The sequence below is a fragment of the Engystomops pustulosus genome, chromosome 1 (genome assembly GCF_040894005.1).
Source record: "Engystomops pustulosus chromosome 1, aEngPut4.maternal, whole genome shotgun sequence".
Taxonomy (NCBI): domain Eukaryota; kingdom Metazoa; phylum Chordata; class Amphibia; order Anura; family Leptodactylidae; genus Engystomops; species Engystomops pustulosus.
Window position 1 is genome coordinate 74,241,242 of NC_092411.1, and position 19,073 is coordinate 74,260,314.

General features: G+C 42.9%; 1 protein-coding gene across 2 annotated transcripts in view; it reads left to right on the forward strand.

The window, feature by feature from the left end:
- Positions 1–2,171: 2,171 nt before the first annotated feature.
- PIWIL1 (piwi like RNA-mediated gene silencing 1) overlaps positions 2,172–19,073 on the forward strand; it is a 100,178-nt gene continuing 83,276 nt past the window's right edge. Inside the window, exons 1-2 of one of the 2 annotated variants that reach the window (XM_072144376.1) lie at positions 2,172–2,286; positions 10,584–10,661. In XM_072144376.1, the coding sequence (XP_072000477.1) occupies positions 10,593–10,661 (69 nt within the window). In that variant the 5' untranslated portion in view covers positions 2,172–2,286; positions 10,584–10,592. Of the gene's footprint in view, positions 2,287–10,577; positions 10,662–19,073 lie in introns of both variants that reach the window. The other variant, XM_072144375.1, reaches the window with a different exon arrangement.

Consider the following 19,073-nt stretch of genomic DNA (forward strand, 5'->3'; position numbering starts at 1 on the left):
TATTTGTAAAGTGCATCTCATGTCGCAAAAAATAAGCCCTTATATGTCCAAATTGCCAAAAAAATAAAGATTGTATAGCCAATAATGCAGCTTCCCTTCGATGCCCTGGCGTGTGCCCATACAGCAGGTTACCACCACATATGGGGAATTGTTATACGCAGGAGGGATTGGGTATCAAATTTTGTGGAGAGGTTTGTATTTTATCCACTCAGAATTTCTACATCTTTTGAAAAACACATTCATTTAGCCAAAAAAATGTTACTTTCAAAATTGCATCCGATTTTTTTTAACCCCTGTAAAACAATTAAAGGGTTAACAAACTTAATAAAAGTTGTTTTACGTACGTTGAGGGGGGGAGTTTCTATAATGGGGTAATTTATTGGGTTTTATTTAGGCCTTTTCAAGGTAAATCGAACCTGACAGGTCCCCCCCCAAAAAATTGCACCTAACGTTCAAAGCCCCATACTGTCCTACAAAAATGAGATTATGCATAAAAAACCATATCCACAAAAGTAGACATTCGGTGAATGTTAGTTATTAAGTTTTTTTGCTGTTATGACTATGTGTGGAAAAAGTAGAACATTTTTAAGTTCGAAAATCGAGAATTTTTCCAAATTTTCACCAAATATTTGATTTCCTCATAAATAAATGCAAAACAGAACACCAAAATTTTTAAACTAACATGAAGTACAAAGTGTCACGAGAAAACAATTTCAAAATCACTTGGATATGTTAAAGCGATCCGCAGTTATATACATTTACAGTGACACAGGGCAGATTTGAAAAATGGTCCGTGACAGGAAGGTGAAAAGTGGCTTCGGCGTTAAAGAGAACCTACCACCACGAATCTACCTATAAAGGTAGATCGGGTGGTAGGTGGATGTAAGGGACGTGAGGATAGCTCTTTTTAGAGCTAATCCTCACGTCCCCGCTAACTTTTGGTACACTTTATTGAGCTAATATGTAAATTTCGTTATGCGGCTACTGGGGCGTGGAGTAGCCGGCACGAGGCTACACAGCGCGGCTACTCCACGCCCCAGTAGCCACATTACTCCTCCTACCCTGTTGCGTGCGGCGCGCAACTCTTCGTAGCTGCGCGCCCTCGTCCGACAAGCCGGCTACTGCGCATGCGCAGTAGCTCCGGCCTCGGAGCTGGGACTGCTCAGCCGCCGGCCTGCGTTCTGCGGCCGCACGCAACAGGGTAGGAGGAGTAATGTGGCTACTGGGGCGTGGAGTAGCCGCGCTGTGTAGCCTCGTGCCGGCTACTCCACGCCCCAGTAGCCGCATAACGAAATTTACAAAATTTACATATTAGTTCAATAAAGTGTACCAAAAGTTAGCGGGGACGTGAGGATTAGCTCTAAAAAGAGCTCTCCTCACGTCCCTTACATCCACCTACCACCCGATCTACCTTTATAGGTAGATTCGTGGTGGTAGGTTCCCTTTAAGTGGTTAAAACTTGCACACAATGTGCTACTGTTAATACAGTCCCCCAATAATATGTACTTTTACCAGTTAAGCTTTTTCAAAATTTTTCCTATATTCCCAGTATATTGTATGGGTTATTGAAGGTTTTTTTTTTAGGAAGTACAATTTGTCTTCTAAAAAAAAAATTAAAAAAATATCAGTCACATCAAACTTTGCAACCCCTGTAGTTGGTCAAGCTTTAAGTATAGCTAAGAAATATGGAAAGTTACACAAAAACCCTCAGTGCCCATCCTATAGAATGACATGGGCAAGTTATGGCTAGGCAAGAGCTTTCAAAATGGGTTAAATGACTGGGACACATCTTTTCTAATTACTAGGAGAACGGGCAATGCATAGAGCTCATTCATATGTACACATTTATAACCTCAGGACAGAGGGACCAATCAGAAAAAACGGCGCCATAATTATCAACCTTCTATTGGTTAAAAAGTCATTGGAGGCGCTCTCTAGTCTCTGGTGAAGGCTGGAACCAGTTATGCAGGATTCCTCCGCGCATTACAAATAGTCCCTAATGATATAAACCGTGAAGCTATTTCCACAAATACAAATTTATATAAATAAGTGCACGGTTAAGCTGCCTATCACCATTTGATAAGTCACATTGCATATTAGCTTCAACTAAGCAACTTGTGATCTTTTGAGCGCGAAAGGATCTATATGAAGTGCGAACTATGTAAGGGTGTTCCCGGCACTACGTCGTCCTTTCGAGGAGCTGCTGCTGAGCGCTAGGGTGGTACCGCGCACTGTCAGAGAGCTGCAAGGAGAAAGCATCTGGGAGAAAGGTGTCTGAGAACTCGGGTGTGTCATTGCGCTCTTATCCCATATCGTTAGTTACGTAGAATCTGTTTTAGTCAGCCATGTTTATATTTTACTAAACGCTTACACTGAGGTGAAAGAAGTGTATAATGGTTGTTATTGGTGTATACTGGTGCTGATAGGAATCACGAGGTCGTGGTAACTGCGTGCGACAAGTGTCGTCTTTGGTTGAGCGCACTGAGGTGTGAAAGCAGCTGTGCCACACGTGCACGGAGGACGAGGCATGATACAGTGTAGTTGTGAGGTTATATGTGTGTATATATATATATATATCTATATCACCCTCTATATAGTGTATGGTGTGCGGTGTACGTAATGCCAGGGGTGCATAATGTAGTGTAATATCTGTCCTATGGTGTCTATAGTGTGATGTAGTCTGTACATGTATGTAATGTGGTGCATAATGTAGTGTAATATCTGTCCTATGGTGTCTATAGTGTGATGTAGTGTGTAGATAGTGTGGACATGTATGAAATGTGGTACATAATGTAGTGTAAGATCTGTTATACAGATGAACTTATGGGGGAGATTCATTATGCCTTGTCTCCCTCCCTGCTAGTTTTATGGCTTCTCTGACCCACACACCACTTTAACCCCTTAAGGACGCAGGGTTTTTCCACTCATTTCTCGCTCTCCAACTTCAAAAATCCATAACTTTTTCATTTTTACGTGTACAGACCTGTGTGAGGGCTCAGTTTTTTTGAATTTTACTGTGCACTCAAAATAACAGCTCAGCTTTATTCTTTGGTTCGGTGCGATCGCGGTGATACCAAATTTATATAGGTTTTATTGTGTTTTAATACATTTTCAAAACGAATTTTTAAACGAATGTGTACAAAAAAGAAAAAAATTTTTTTGCCATCTTCTGACGCTAATAACTTTTTCATACTTTGGCGCACGGAGATGTGTGAGGTGTCATTTTTTTGCGAAATGATGCAACGTTTTCATTGCTACCATTTTGAGGTCTGTGCGACATTTTGATCATTTTTTATTTCATTTTTTATGTAAAAAGGTGTAAAAGTCGCATTTCGGACATTTGGGCGCCATTTCCCGCCTCGGAGGTCACCGCCGGCCGTAACCGGTTTTATATTTTGATAGATCGGGCATTTTGGGATGCGGCGATACCTAATATGTTTGTGATTTTTACTGTTTATTATGTTTTATATCCGTTCTAGGGAAAGGGGAGTGATTTGAACTTTTAATATTTTATAAATTTTTTTATTTTTTAAACTTTTTTTTTTCTTTTTTTTTTCACTATTTTTTAGACCATCTTGGGTACATTAACCCTAGATGGTCATATCGTTCCTACCATATTTTTGCACACTATACATTACAATGAGCCACAGGCTCATTGTAATGGATATGCAGAAGCCATGTATCCTCGGGTCAAACGAAGACCCGAGGCTACCATGGCAACCCGCGCGCCGCCGTCTTTTAAATGCCACCGGCAACAACAGAGGGGTTGATAGCCGCGTTTATTAGCGGTTGATAGCCGCGGTTATTAGCGGTGGGGGTTTTCTGCAATATGCAAAACCCCCCACCTTTGTATGAAGAAAACTCAGCCTCTTAACGCCTTAAGGACGCAGGGTTTTTTCGCCTGTTTCTTGCTCTCCACCTTCAAAAATATGTAACATTTTCATTTTTTCATCTACAGAGCTGTGTGAGGACTTTTACTTTTTACTTTTTTATTTATTTATTACCGTATATACTCATGTATAAGCCGAGTTTTTCAGCACAAAAAATGTGCTAAAAAATGTCCCCTCGGCTTATACACCAGTCAATATACTCGTTAAAAATACTTAAAAAATAATAAACTTATATACTCAACCTCCGGTGGCCCCGATGTGCAGCGCTGCTCCCCCGATGTCCGCGCGGCTTGTCTTCAACCTTCCGCGCCGACTTCTTTCTTCTGCTGGGCGCCGCCATGTTTTTCAATGGCGGCGCCCTGCAGAAGAAAGAAGATGGGTTGCGGAAGGCGACATCGGGGGAGCAGCGCTGCACATCGGAGCCACCGGAGAATGAGTAAATAAGTTTATTATTTTTTAATGCTGGGCTGGGCTGTATTCTACTGGGGGCAGGCTGTGTACTACTGGGGGCAGGCTGTAAACTACTGGGGGCAGGCTGTAAACTACTGGGGGCAGGCTGTAAACTACTGGGGGCAGGCTGTATACTACTGGGGGCAAGCTGTATACTACCGGGGGCAGGGTGTATACTACTGGGTGCAAGCTGTATACTACTGGGGGCAAGCTGTATACTACTGGGGACTGGCTGTATACTACTGGGGATTGGCTGTATACTACTGGGCCCAAGCTGTATACTACTGGGGGCAAGCTGTATACTACTGGGGGCAAGCTGTATGCTACTGGGGACTGGCTGTATACTACTGGGGGCAAGCTGTATACTACTGGGGGCAAGCTGTATACTACTGGGGGCAGGCTGTATACTACAGGGGGCAAGCTGTATACTACTGGGGGCAGGCTGTGTACTACTGGGGGAAGGCTGTATACTACTGGGGGCAAGCTGTATACTACTGGGGGCAGGCTGTATACTATAGGGGGCAGGCTGTAAACTACTGGGGGCAGGCTGTATACTACTGGGGGCGGGCTGTGTACTATAGGGGGCTGGTTGGCTATATACTGGGGGGCTTATTCTCGAGTCAATAGGTTTTCCCAGTTTTGGTGGTAAAATGAGGGGTCTCGGCTTATACTCGGTCGGCTTATACTCGAGTATATATGGGTATTACGTTTCATATCAATTCTAGGGAAAGGGTGGGGGTTTGAACTTTTAGGTTTTTAACTTTTTATTATTTTTAAAACTTGTTTGAAACTTTTTTTTACTATTTTTTTAGACCCTCTAGGTACTAAACGCATATTGGCAGAAATGTAATTAGGCAAATCTCCTTCTTCTCAGATGTTGTGAAAACGCATTTGTTAAGGCAACATGTGAACGCAAACTGAAATAATTTAAATTATTTTGCTATTTTACTTCATGTAAAGTTGTAATCAAAAGGGATTAACCCCTTCGTGATGCATTGCCATTGGTGGCTGAATGTCCAGGTCAATTTTTGCAGTTCTGCTATGTGCTTCTTTAACCTCTTAAGGATGTAGCCATTTTGTATCTTAAAAAATGTCATTTTGTCACCCAAATTTTCGGCACTAGGAGCTGCTTACTAAAGTAAGCAGCTCCTAGTGCTTGAACAAACGCCGCTGTGTTAGAGTGATAGCGTTACCGTAAACCTCCGGGGTTGGGGCGTGGCTAGGGGCAGTGACTGCCAGCCTATGGAGCGAGCTGGGCTGTCCGGGGAAGAGGCAGCGCCTCGGACCGCCCCCTCATGAATACATCGGACCACTTTACTTTAGTAAGCAGTGACAGGGTGACAGGTCCTCTTTAAGCTACAAAATGGCTACATCCTTAAGAGGTTAAAGAAGCACATAGCAGAACTGCAAAAATTGACCTGGACATTCAGCCAGCAATGACAATCCGTCACGAAGTAAGCAGCTCCTAGTTCCCAAAATTTGGGTGACTGGTCCTCTTTAAAGGCGTATTCCCACGAAGACAAGTTTCGAATATGTACTCAGGATAACAAAATAACACATTCTTACACATTTTACTGTTATTCACAAAAATGCAGTATTTCACAGTTATAAGTCCAACCTGTCTCTATCAGGCCTGGTTTACACAATTTCAGCCCCTAGACACCACCCTGTAACTTCTGACTTAGGCCGGCGCCACACAGGGCGCTTTTGTCTGCGTTTGCAAACGCAAACGCAGACAAAGTCGCGCCCACCGGGGCGGGCCTCGGCCCGATCGCATCGGCGTTTCTATGGAAACGCCTGCGATCGGGAACGAGCCGCCGGTGTTTCGTGTTAATTTAACGCGAAACACCGGCGTCTCGTTCCCGATCGCAGGCGTTTCCATAGAAACGCCGATGCGATCGGGCCGAGGCCCGCCCCGGTGGGCGCGACTTTGTCTGCGTTTGCGTTTGCAAACGCAGACAAAAGCGCCCTGTGTGGCGCCGGCTTTAGGGTTGGGCCGCCATCTTGGATTTTGCTGTGCTGATGAGATTTCTGTCTGTCTCTGATCTGTGCCTGTAGCCCCACCCCCTGCAGTCTGGAGCTCACAGACACTCACTGACGTCCTGCCAGCAAACATAACATCATGAGAAAAGAGAAGATGCAAACTACAAGCAGATAAGCTATCCTGGGGAAGGGGGAGGCAGGCACATATCTGTGAGAAAAGAGTAAAAGTCTGTCAGCTTCTATCTGTCATGCCTCTGTGTAATAGGTATCTCATGGATCTCATCTTCTCTGATATGTCTCATCTCTCTATGTGTCAATGTGTTAGTACAATGTTCAGAAGCCAGATGAAAGTGCGTATAAACCTGTATCCTGATAATGTAACCACATTGTCACCCCACAGAACTAGAGGGATTATAATGTGTCTGCTTAGAGAGTCCCCACACACACCCTGGAATCTTACATTGACCATCAATGAGTGATAGGAGCTAAAACAGCAATAAAACCGAGTAAAATTGTAAAGCAAGACGTTAAAATGATCTTTATTGTGTAATCATTACTAGGGGATTGAAATGTGAGAATTTTAATTTCTGGCTGATAAGTTTTGCAATTATTTATTAAAAAAAAAAAAAGGTGATGAATTTTTTGAGAAATTTTCAAATTTCAAAATCGTCACTATTTCAGACATATAGATTTACCACCTAAATAAGTTGCTGAATAACTTCCCATATGTCTACTTTACATTTTCATAATTTTTGAAATGTCTGGATAATTTATTTGGATGTCACAAATCGAATATCGGTTTTCTGTATTTTCAGAATTTACTATTTTGGGGATATTTTAATATGTGAAATTTTAAATCTATAACATTTAAAACCTATATATCAACCCATTTTCAAATCTGCACCCCTCAAACTATCAGAAACCGATTTTAGGCAGATTGTTAACCCCTTGAGATCTTGATAATTAAATCAAATGGAGGTGAAATTTAGAATGATCAAATTTTGTCTGTTATGCCTTCATTTAGTCTTAAAATTTACACATTTCCAAGAGATAAAAAGAAAAAACCCATCTTAAAATGTGTTATGCCTTTTCTCCAGAGTACAGAGACCCCCACATGTGGCAGTTACTTGTTTTATGGGCGCACAGCGAGGGTGAAGGAGGGACCTGCAGCTGCCAGGATTTTAGTTTCCTCATTAGCCCCTTTTGTAGGCTATAAAAATTTAGCTTTTTTGTTATTGGAGCCATGTGACAGCATTTTTTGTTGAAAATTTATTAACTTTTTATTTTGAGGTCAGGAGTAGAAAAACAACAATTCTGTACTGGATTTTTTTCCTTTTTTATCATGTTATCCTTATTCTATTATCCGATTACGGGGAAACCATACTTAGATATTTTTTCATTTTTTTTTTACTGAATTTGCCAAATAAAGCCTAATGTGGGGAAAAAAAAACTTTCATTTTTGAATCACCGTCTTCCAAGTGGCGTAACGGAGCTGGTTGTTGGCTTGTTTTTTTGCGGGACATGTTGTACTTTGCAACAGTATCATTCTGAAGTACATATGTTTTTGCTCTGGCACACAGACCTGCAGCGCGGGCAGGGAGAGCTGGATCATGACAAGATGTAGCAGTCCGCATGTCTCTCCCACATGGGTCACTGTATCACTGTAGGGCTACAATTATAAAATATACAGGTCCGACTTACATACAAATTCAACTTAATAACAAACCTACAGACCCTATCTTGTATGTAGCCCGGGGACTGCCTGTACAAACAAAATGCTAGAAATTTCTGCTAATTTATTAACTAGGAAACGTAAAATACATTCAGCCTTTTTTTCACTTAACCTTGAACAGTCTCCCTGTCCCAGATCCTAAAAAACACACCACAGCTTCATACTGTCACAACCACACTTCACTTTATGGATAAGATCAGGCAGGCGTTGAGCAAGATTCTAGTGGGCCTCAGTGCAAACTTTGGATTGAGATCCCCTTCCACACATTATAATTGAGAAGTTATAGATATATATCCACTACAGAAATATACATACACTATGTACAGTCAGTCCCACTCAAGATAGGTTCTTAAAGTTTGTACTCAAGTTGAATTTATATGTTTTATAAGTATACACTCACCGGCCACTTTATTAGGCACACCTGTCCAACTGCTCGTTAACACTTAATTTCTAATAAGCCAATCACATGGCGGCAACTCAGTGCATTTAGGCATGTAGACATGGTCAAGACAATGTCCTGCAGTTCAAACCGAGCATCAGTATGGAGAAGAAAGGTGATTTGAGTGCCTTTGAACGTGGCATGGTTGTTGGTGCCAGAAGGGCTGGTCTGAGTATTTCAGAAACTGCTGATCTACTGGGATTTTCACGCACAACCATCTCTAGGGTTTACAGAGAATGATCCGAAAAAGAAAAAACATCCAGTGAACGGCAGTTCTGTGGGCGGAAATGCCTTGTTGATGCCAGAGGAGAATGGGCAGACTGGTTCGAGCTGATAGAAAGGCAACAGTGACTCAAATCGCCACCCGTTACAACCAAGGTAGGCAGAAGAGCATCTCTGAACGCACAGTACGTCGAACTTTGAGGCAGATGCGCTACAGCAGCAGAAGACCACACCGGGTGCCACTTCTTTTAGCTAAGAACAGGAAACTGAGGCTAAAATTTGCACGAGCTCATCGAAATTGGACAGTAGAAGATTGGAAAAACGTTGCCTGGTCTGATGAGTCTCGATTTCTGCTGCGACATTCGGATGGTAGGGTCAGAATTTGGCGTCAACAACATGAAAGCATGGATCCATCCTGCCTTGTATAAACGGTTCAGGCTGGTGGTGGTGGTGTCATGGTGTGGGGAATATTTTCTTGGCACTCTTTGGGCCCCTTGGTAAGAATTGAGCATCGTTGCAACGCCACAGCCTACCTGAGTATTGTTGCTGACCATGTCCATCCCTTTATGACCACAATGTACCCAACATCTGATGGCTACTTTCAGCAGGATAATGCGCCACGTCATAAAGCTGGAATCATCTCAGACTGGTTTCTTGAACATGACAATGAGGTCACTGTACTCAAATGGCCTCCACAGTCACCAGATCTCAATCCAATAGAGCATCTTTGGGATGTGGTGGAAGGAAGATTCGCATCATGGATGTGCAGCCGACAAATCTGCGGCAACTGTGTGATGCCATCATGTCAATATGGACCAAAATCTCTGAGGAATGCTTCCAGCACCTTGTTGAATCTATGCCACAAAGAATTGAGGCAGTTCTGAAGGCAAAAGGGGTCCAACCCGTTACTAGCATGGTGTACCTAATAAAGTGGCCGGTGAGTGTAGTTGTACAGCAGTACGGATATGGTTTAAAAAAGTTGCATCTTCCACACCAGCGAGCAATGTTAGACTAACAGACAGTTTAACAGAAGGAGACTCCAAAAATTAGATTAAGGAACTAGACAACTTAAAAGAGAAAAGATAAATCTCCCCCTATATTTTTTGCGTCTTGCTCAAAAAATACAGCAATATAAATGCCATATATAAAATACAGCCATATACAGGCATATATAAAATACAGCCATATACAGGCATATATAAAATACAGCCATATACAGGCAGTCCCCGAGTTACATACAAGATAGGTTCTGTAGGTTTGTTCTTAAGTTGAGTTGTAATGTAAGTCGGAATTGTATACTTTATTATTGTAACCCTAGTCAAAATTCTTTTGGTCTCTATGACAATTGGATTTTAAAAATGTTGGATTTTCAGAAGAACCAGGATAAACAATCTTAATTACAGCCACAATTGATAACTGTTATAGCTGATTATTGTAGCCCAGGGCTAAAGTACAGTAAATTACCAAAATCCAGAGGTCCGTTTGTAACTAGGGATTGTATGTAAGTCAGGTGTTCTTAAGTAGGGGACCGCCTGTAATTGCCATATAAATGGATGGCCGTATTGCCCATTGAAATGAGTGTGGCCATGTGCTATATGTATGAAAACAATACGGTACGGGTAACATATGGCCTTTTTCTTACTATCGTTTGAAAGAGGCCTAAAACACTACACTACAGAAGTATTGCAATCTATCTAATTATAACATGTCATAGTACCCTCAAAACTGCCTTTAAGGATTTTTTACAGGAATCTGGGGGCAGACAAAAATTTTATTAACTCATTTTAGGCCTAAAGGCAATTTCAGCAGTGATAGGGTCTCATGTTACATTTGGTTTACATTATATTTATCTGTTTCTTAGTTGCAGGGTTAAAACATGACTGGAAGAGCCAGAGCAAGGTCTCGTGGAAGAGCAAGGGGCAAGGACTCGGAACCACTACAACAGGTTATTTTAATTTTTTTTAATGTTATGTTATTAAATGTATAGTATAATGCTTAAAAGGTATACCTAGATATAGATATGGATGTAGGTCTTACTTTTGAACCAACCACCGATCAGCTGAAAGCAGTCTACAGATCTGCAATAAAAAGCCTATATACCGCATTTCAGTAGAACTGCTTTATATGGTGTGAGCGATCAGAGCCCCTAGGGTAGTGATGGCAAACCTTTGAGAGTGCCCAAACTGCAAACCAAAGCCAACGTTTCTATTGTAAGGTGACAACACAACAATTGAGCCCAATAGTGCCACAATACCACTATACAAGAGACAAATAATACTGCCATATCATGACGCCATGATTACAACAACATAACTAGCATCATTCTGGTAATAAAGACCACTATAGAAAGGCTGATTTTTCCAATAATATTGCTATACAAATATAGCAATGAATATTGTATTACTGTCATTCAGTGATGAATATGACTGCAATATACTTGTAAACATTATCCCATCTTCAAAGAGCTGTTTATGGGCTTGTTTTCTGCGCAACAAATTGTACATCAAAGTGACGCTATTTAATATCCCATGCCCTGTACTGGGAGGCGGAAAAATTCCAAATGCAGTAAAATTGGTGAAAATACGCATTTGTGACATTTTCACTCATAGGTGGCAAATACAAAGAAGGGGCATGATAAAGGATTGGGGAATCCAATTTGGCAGGGGGTTTGTAGGGCAAAGTGGTTGTTGTGGGGCGGAAGGTGTGGGCACAGGTGGATTTGGGATGATGGATATGACACCTGTCCGTGGCCACATATACATTTGCCTCTGTCCACAGCACTCATCACCTCCACAACACCCAGTAAAATTGTGCATACGGTGCTTGCTGTGGGGTGGCTGTTTCCACTGTTTCCCCGGCTGATGAGGAGGAGGGATGGGCACTGATCTGCTGATACTGTCTCACTAGGACAAAACTAGTGAGAGCAGGGCCGATCAGCTTCAGGCTGCAATGAGACAGGATCATTGGAGCTCTCGGAGTGCAACACTATTTCCTGCCTGGCAGGAGTTCAAATGATAAACTTTGATATGGCAAGGGAAATGGTACGTGTACCATACATTCGCCACCACTGCCCTAGGGGACATTAAAAAAAACTGTATATTAAAAATTATTTGAATGAAAAAAGTTTAAATAAAAAGTACACAAAAAAATGATAGCAAAGACAACATCAGTTTGTGCCACAAAAATGACACAGGTGTTTGAAAAAGTTATTAGGGTTAGAATAGTGCGAAATGAAAACATTTGCTTTTTGTAAAAAAGATTTTCATTTTTTTAAATAAATAAAAACCTACCCATGTATAAGCCAAGTTTTTCAGCACAATAAATGTGCAGAAAAACGTTCCCTCGGATTATACAGGAGTCAATACGTATAAAAAAATACTTAAAAAATAATAAATTTAAAATAATACTTAAAAAATAATAAACCTATATACTCACCCTCCGGTGGCCCCGATGTCTGTGCGGGTCCTCTTCTGGCTTCCTGGCTCCTCTTCTTTCTGCTGTAAGATCGTGCTGGGCGCCACCATTACTCTCTTCCGGGGCGGCGCCTAGTATGACGTCAGCAGCGGCACGGCATACTAGGCGCCTGCCGGCCGAGAGAGAGCAGTAGCAGCGCCCAGCAGGAGGTTACAGAAGAAAGAAGAGGAGTTGGGAAGCCAGAAGACGAGCTGGGCTGACATCGGGGGAGCAGCGCTCCACATTGGGGCCCACCGGAGGTTGAGTATATAAGGTTTTTTTTTTATGCTGGGTAGGCTGTATACTACTGGGGGCAGGCTGGGCTGGCTGTATACTGCTTGGGGCAGGCTGAGGTGGCTGTGTACTACTGGGGGAAGGCTGTATACTACTGGGGGCAAGCTGTATACTACTGGGGACAGGCTGTATACTACTGGGGGCAAGCTGTATACTACTGGGGGCTGGCTGTATACTACTGGGGGCAGGCTGAGGTGGCTGTATACTACTGGGGTGGCTGTATACTACTGGGGGCAGGCTGGGGTGGCTGTATACTACTCGGGGCAGGCTGGGGTGGCTGTATACTACTGGGGGCAGGCTGTATACTACTGGGGGCAGGCTGGGCTGGCTGTATACTACAGTGGGCAGGCTGTATACTACAGGTGGCAGGCTGTATACTATAGGGGGCTGGCTGGCTATATACTGGGGGGGTCTGTGACCAATGCATTTCCCACTCTCGGCTTATACTCGAGTCAATAGGTTTTCCCAGTTTTGGTGGTAAAATTAGGGGTCTCGGCTTATACTTGGGTTGGCTTATGCCCGAGTATATACGGTATATAAATTTGGTATCTTTATTTTCATACCAACCCTAAACATAAAGGGGAGGTTTAAATTTGAGTGCACGATGAAAGCTGTAAAGAAAAAAAGAGCGCAAATGCTTTTTTTCAGCAATTTTACCTAATTTGGAATTTTTTTCCAGCTTCCCAGTATATAGCGTGGAATATTAAATTGCCACAATTTATTATGCAGAAAACAAGCCTCCCTACAGCTTTCTAAAGAGCAAAAAACGGAAACCCAAAATGTAAAAAGGCTATCTGCAACTGTTATCTAAAGCGGATCTTGCTTTGCAAATGCCTGCTTCCAAAACGAATGTCTTACAACATTAACTTACCGTATATACTCGTACATAAGCCGAGTTTTTCAGTACAAAAAATGTGCTGAAAACCCTCCCCTCGGCTTATACACGAGTCAATAATAAAAAATAAAAAAAAAAACCTTCCATACTCACCCTCCGGAGGCCCGATGGTCGGCGGCTCCTCTTCTGTCTTCCCTGCGGCTGGTCTTCTCTCTTCTCTGTGTTGTATCAGCCGGCAGATACGTGTCCAAACGATCTGCCGGCTGGCGCACAATATGACGCGACAGTGTCGCCGCTGATGACGTGGACACGTATCTGCCGGCTGATACAACACAGAGAAGAGAGAAGACCGAAGACCAGCCGCGGGGAACGGAGAAACGGAGCAGCAAAGATCATCGGAACCGCCAACGGGTGAGTATGGTATTTTTTTTTTATGTGCTTGGCAGTATACTGAACTGGGCTGACAGTATACTTAAGAGGGCTGGCCGGCTCGGGGCTTGTAGGCTGTATACTTAAGGGGGCTGGCAGGCTGTATACTTAAGGGGGCTGGGAGGCTGTATACTTAAGGGGGCTGGGAGGCTGTATACTTAAGGGGGCTGGCAGGCTGTATACTTAAGGGGGCTGGCTGGCTATGTACTACTGGGGGCTGGATGGCAATATATTGGGAGGCTGAGACAAATGCATTTTCCACTCTCGGCTTATACTCGAGTCAATAGGTTTTCCCAGTTTTTGGTGGTAAAATTAGGGGGTTGGGCTTATACTCGGGTCAGCTTATACTCGATTATACAGGCAGTCCCCGGGTTACGTACAAGATAGGGTCCGGAGGTTTGTTCTTAAGTTGAGTTTGTATGTAAGTCGAAAATGTATATTTTATAATTGTAGTTCTAGACAAATTTTATTTTTTTGCCCCAGTGACATTTGGAGTTTCAAATTTTTTTGCAGTAATGGGACCAAGGATTATCAATAAAGCTTCATTACAGACACTTTACAGCTGATCATTGCAGTCTGGGGCTATAGTAAAGCATCCAGAGAGCTTTACCAGAGGTCACAGTGGGCAGAGGGGTCCGTCTTTAACTATAAGTCATCAGTAAGTCAGGTGTCCATAAGTAGGGGACCGCCTATATACGGTATTTCTATACACCACACATCTAATTCTAAGGTTAAAGAGAACCCGTCAGGCAAAATAACCCCCTTAAACTAAATATATTTTCATAAACTGCCATTAAAGAGCATTGCCTCTATCCCTTCATTGTCCCTCTACATGCCTGTAAACCTAAGCAATGAGGTCCTAAAGCTGTATGCAAATGACCTGTGAAATGTCCAATGAGTCATTAGCATAATCAAGCTGTCCAGCTTATTCATGAGTGGGAGGTACAGCCACACTCCCAGTGCATGACTGACAGCCTGTATAATGATGTTAGACTGTATAATGATGTGCTTCCTGGTGCTGGCAGCCCCTGCTGCCTATGTGTGGGTATAAGAGAGATACAACAGCTCCAGGCAGCCATGTTATAGCAGAACATGTCAGGTACTTGTGTAGCTGATGTCTGTGTATTAGAAGGATGCAGCATGTCAGCAGATGCAGCACACACTAACTATGCTTTACTATACATTACACACAGACATGAGCAGGGGGAGGAGAGGGGAAGGGTAACGGGTAACATCACAGCCTCTGACCATGTGACCAGCCTCATTTACATAATAAAGAAAAGATGATTTTACAATGATTAATGTATGAAATAACTAGATAAAGGCTGGGATGGGATCCTTGTGAGCTGCTCCAACAGGTAGAGGTGACAGGACAAGTGACACAGACCTGATGACAGGTGTCCTTTAACCTTTCTTTAGTGTTAGCTTTCTGTTACTCTTACTTATGTTAACGGGTCGATTTTGACCCGTGTCTTAAATCACCCATAGGATACTCTAAAAACAGTTATTTATGATCCAATTTGTTTCCTACCTCTTAGTTACCTTGTTAGGGTTTCTCATTCATGGAAGGATTGGCTTTAATATTTTTGTTGTGGCCCCCTGGGCCTTTCATTTGAGAGCGTACCCTTCATTTTCAATATAAAAATATTGTCAAATGAACCCCAAGAGAATATTATAAACTTTAAAAAGTTTGTTATATTACCTGACTATTACTAAAGGGTTTTAGAACACATTTCTTAAATGTAAAAAAAATACACATATATATATTTTATATTATTAACTCTAGTAACATCCAGAGATCGCATTAACGCCTCACCACGCGTCATAGACACGTGATGACGCGGCATTACCCCCCAAAATAATTGCCATGCGTAAAGATACGCTTGGCAATTATTCCGTGTAGCGCGCAGGCTGAGCGGCCCGGCGCGCACTGCATAGGAGGGGAATGGCAGTAGAGTGATCGCATCGTGCGCGGGACCGCTCAGCAGGATGCAGCGATCTCTGGGATCTGTGAGCGCCGGACCCAGGGGAGACATGTGAGCCGCTGCTACTCGTCCTGCTCCAATTCTCTCTGCCTGCAGCAGGGGCCAGCAGTTATGTGATCCCAGGTGAGTGTGAGCCGCGGTACACTGCACTCTATGTGTATGTGAGTGAGTGCTGTGTTGTGCCAGTGCAGGGCCCACTTAAGGTGGGGGAGGTGTGTGGCAGGGATTTAATAACGATACAGAGAGCGGTTACTCTCTGCATCCTCAGTATCTGTGTTACAGCCGTGCACTGCACTCCCGTACGGGCCATGGCTGAGCCTCCCACTGTGTGATTTACTGAGCACTCAGTGCCTCCAGCCACCAGCGCTGCTCGGATCGGCCTCAGCATTATCAGCGTTCAGACAGAAACAGACAGGAAGCAAAGCCCACTCCTGTTTGATGTATGGTGACCCTGTGACCTCGCTGAGGAGGACAGCATGGTAGGAGTCAAGCCCTGTGTGTGCAATTAACCCTTTCAGTCTTTACTCTGACAGAGTCGGTTGTGTTTTTTTTATGCCCACTTTCTGCCCCCTGCAATGTTACCTGGGTGCCACCTGTTCCACCACTCCCTTCCTCTTGACTTCCCATCTCTTTCCCATGTACAACCACCTAACTATATTTGCCAGGTCACCTTGCCTCCAAATTATGCCCCTTTTGCCATTCTATCAATGCTTCCTTCCATTAACCCTGACGGTGCATTCACACAAGGCACATTTATTAACCCCTTAACGCTCTGCGCCGTAGCTCTACGGCGCAGAGGTATAAGGGATGTATGAAGAGGGCTCACGGGCTGAGTCCTCTTCATACAAAGGTGGGGGTTTTTGCATATTGCACAAAACCCCCACCGCTAATAACCGCGGTCGGTGCTTGCACCGATCGCGGCTATTAACCCCTTCAACGCCGCCGGCAAAGTCGCCGGCGGCGTTTAAAAGACGGCGGCGCGCGGGCGCCGCCATCTTTTTTCTGATCGCCACGCCCCCGAACGTCATCGGGGGGCGGCGATCGGTTGCCATGGTAGCCTCGTGTCTTCTTTTGACACGAGGCTATCTGGCAGCTGCAGATTCGTTACAATGAGCCAGTGGCTCATTGTAATGAATGTGCTGCAAAAATGCCATATATTGCAATACAGAAGTATTGCAGTATATGGTAGGAGCGATCTGACCATCTAGGGTTAATGTACCCTAGATGGTCTAAAAGATAGTGAAAAAAAAAATTTAAAAAAAAGTTTAAAAAATAAAAAAAATTAATAAAATATTAAAAGTTCAAATCACCCCCCTTTCCCTAGAACGGATATAAAACATAATAAACAGTAAAAATCACAAACATATTAGGTATCACCGCGTCCCAAAATGCCCGATCTATCAAAATATAAAAACGGTTACAGGCGGCGGTGACCTCCGAGGCGGGAAATGGCGCCCAAATGTCCGAAATGCGACTTTTACACCTTTTTACATAACATAAAAAATGAAATAAAAAATGATCAAAATGTCGCACAGACCTCAAAATGGTAGCAATGAAAACGTCGCCTCATTTCACAAAAAATGACCCCTCACACATCTCTGTGCGCCAAAGTATGAAAAAGTTATTAGCGTCAGAAGATGGCAAAAAATTTTTTTTCTTTTTTGTACACATTCGTTTAATTTTTGAAAATGTATTAAAACACAATAAAACCTATATAAATTTGGTATCACCGCGATCGCACCGAACCAAAGAATAAAGTAGGCGTGTTATTTGGAGCGAAGAGTGAAAGTCGTAAAAACTGAGCCCACAAGAACGTGACGCACGTGACGTTTTTTTTCAATTTTTCCACATTTGGAATTTTTTTTCAGCTACGCAGTACATGGCATGTTAAAATAAATAACATTACGGGAAAGTAAAATTTGTTACGCACAAAATAAGCCCTCACACACGTCTGTACACGGAAAAATGAAAAAGTTATGGATTTTTGAAGTTGGAGAGCGAGAAATGAGCCGGAAAACCCTCCGTCCTTAAGGGGTTAAAGTGTCTGCGACAGTTTTCTGTCTGACTTTGCACTGAAACGAAGGTGCAAACTGCTTGTACAAGTATTTATGAAGTGTCTGCGACAGTATTGTGTCACGGCAGCTGTGTCCGCTGTACCACAAAATCCTGCACAAAACAGGGTGTTCTGGTGCAGAGTCGGACCGTGCTCCATATTTTTTACTGCGTCTTGACCGAATTATGTCAAAGGTGCATAAAAAAAGTTGTTGACACTTCCCGAGCAGTGCAGGGGGCGTCAGATTCATGAAGAACGTGCCCCAGTTTTGATGAATCTGCCGCACTTGGGAGGAAACTGCACATAGTACAGGCTTCACTACTTTTGATAAATGTGGCCCACAGTGTTTGAACGTATGGGTAAGAACGCATGTGTTTCTAATGTTACCATGTGTTTGGATGCTTTCAAATCGTATTCTTTCATTGTTAGAAATGTATGCAAATGTGAAAGTGTTAACACAGCTGTTTACATGTCCAGCAATGAATTAAAAGGCTTTCAAAGCAGCCAAACACATGATAACATGTAAAACACATAGTGGGGTTAGGAGAGGGGGCAAAAGTGGGGCCATAGGACACGTTATCTGCCACAAAATTTGGGAGCTATAGCAAAGGGGCCCACTGAGGTTCTGTTGCCCAGGGGCCTACTCAAACCTAGAGCCGGCCCTGTGCCGTTGTGTGTGCGCGCGCTGTGTTGTGTGTGTGCGCGCGCTGTGTTGTGTGTGTGCGCGCGCTGTGTTGTGTGTGTGCGCGCGCTGTGTTGTGTGTGTGCGCGCGCTGTGTTGTGCCAGTGTGTGTGTGCAATGAGCAGACAGATGATTCTTTTTGTATAAATAGCGTCTATTAACATTATAAACACCTATGAGATGTGTATATGTATTACCAAAATTTTCATACTCCTCATCGGCTAAAAATACTCCTCAAAAATGGTAAGAGGAGTATTATTACCCTTCGGTAAAAATGTTAGTGCGACCTCTGGTAACATCTATGGTGTTCGGGTCAATTTTGACCCATATCTAACTACTTTATGAAAAAGGGAAAAAACAGATTTTTTTTTATTATAGAACTTTAATACAAATAAAAGATGAAAGTTATATGAAGATTAATAGCAATAATAATAAAAAGTAGCTTTTCTACTGGTGGTGTCTGTAAATACAAACTTTGAGGAAAGTGGAGTCCTGTCCTTTTTTCACTGTGCCCACTATAGTGATTTTCCAAGGTCATAGCTGGTAAAAAATTGTCACAAGTAATGTTATGACCCTGCAATCCAGTAGTCATATTGAGGACTACATGTTTTCCTTGTTTTTTTTCA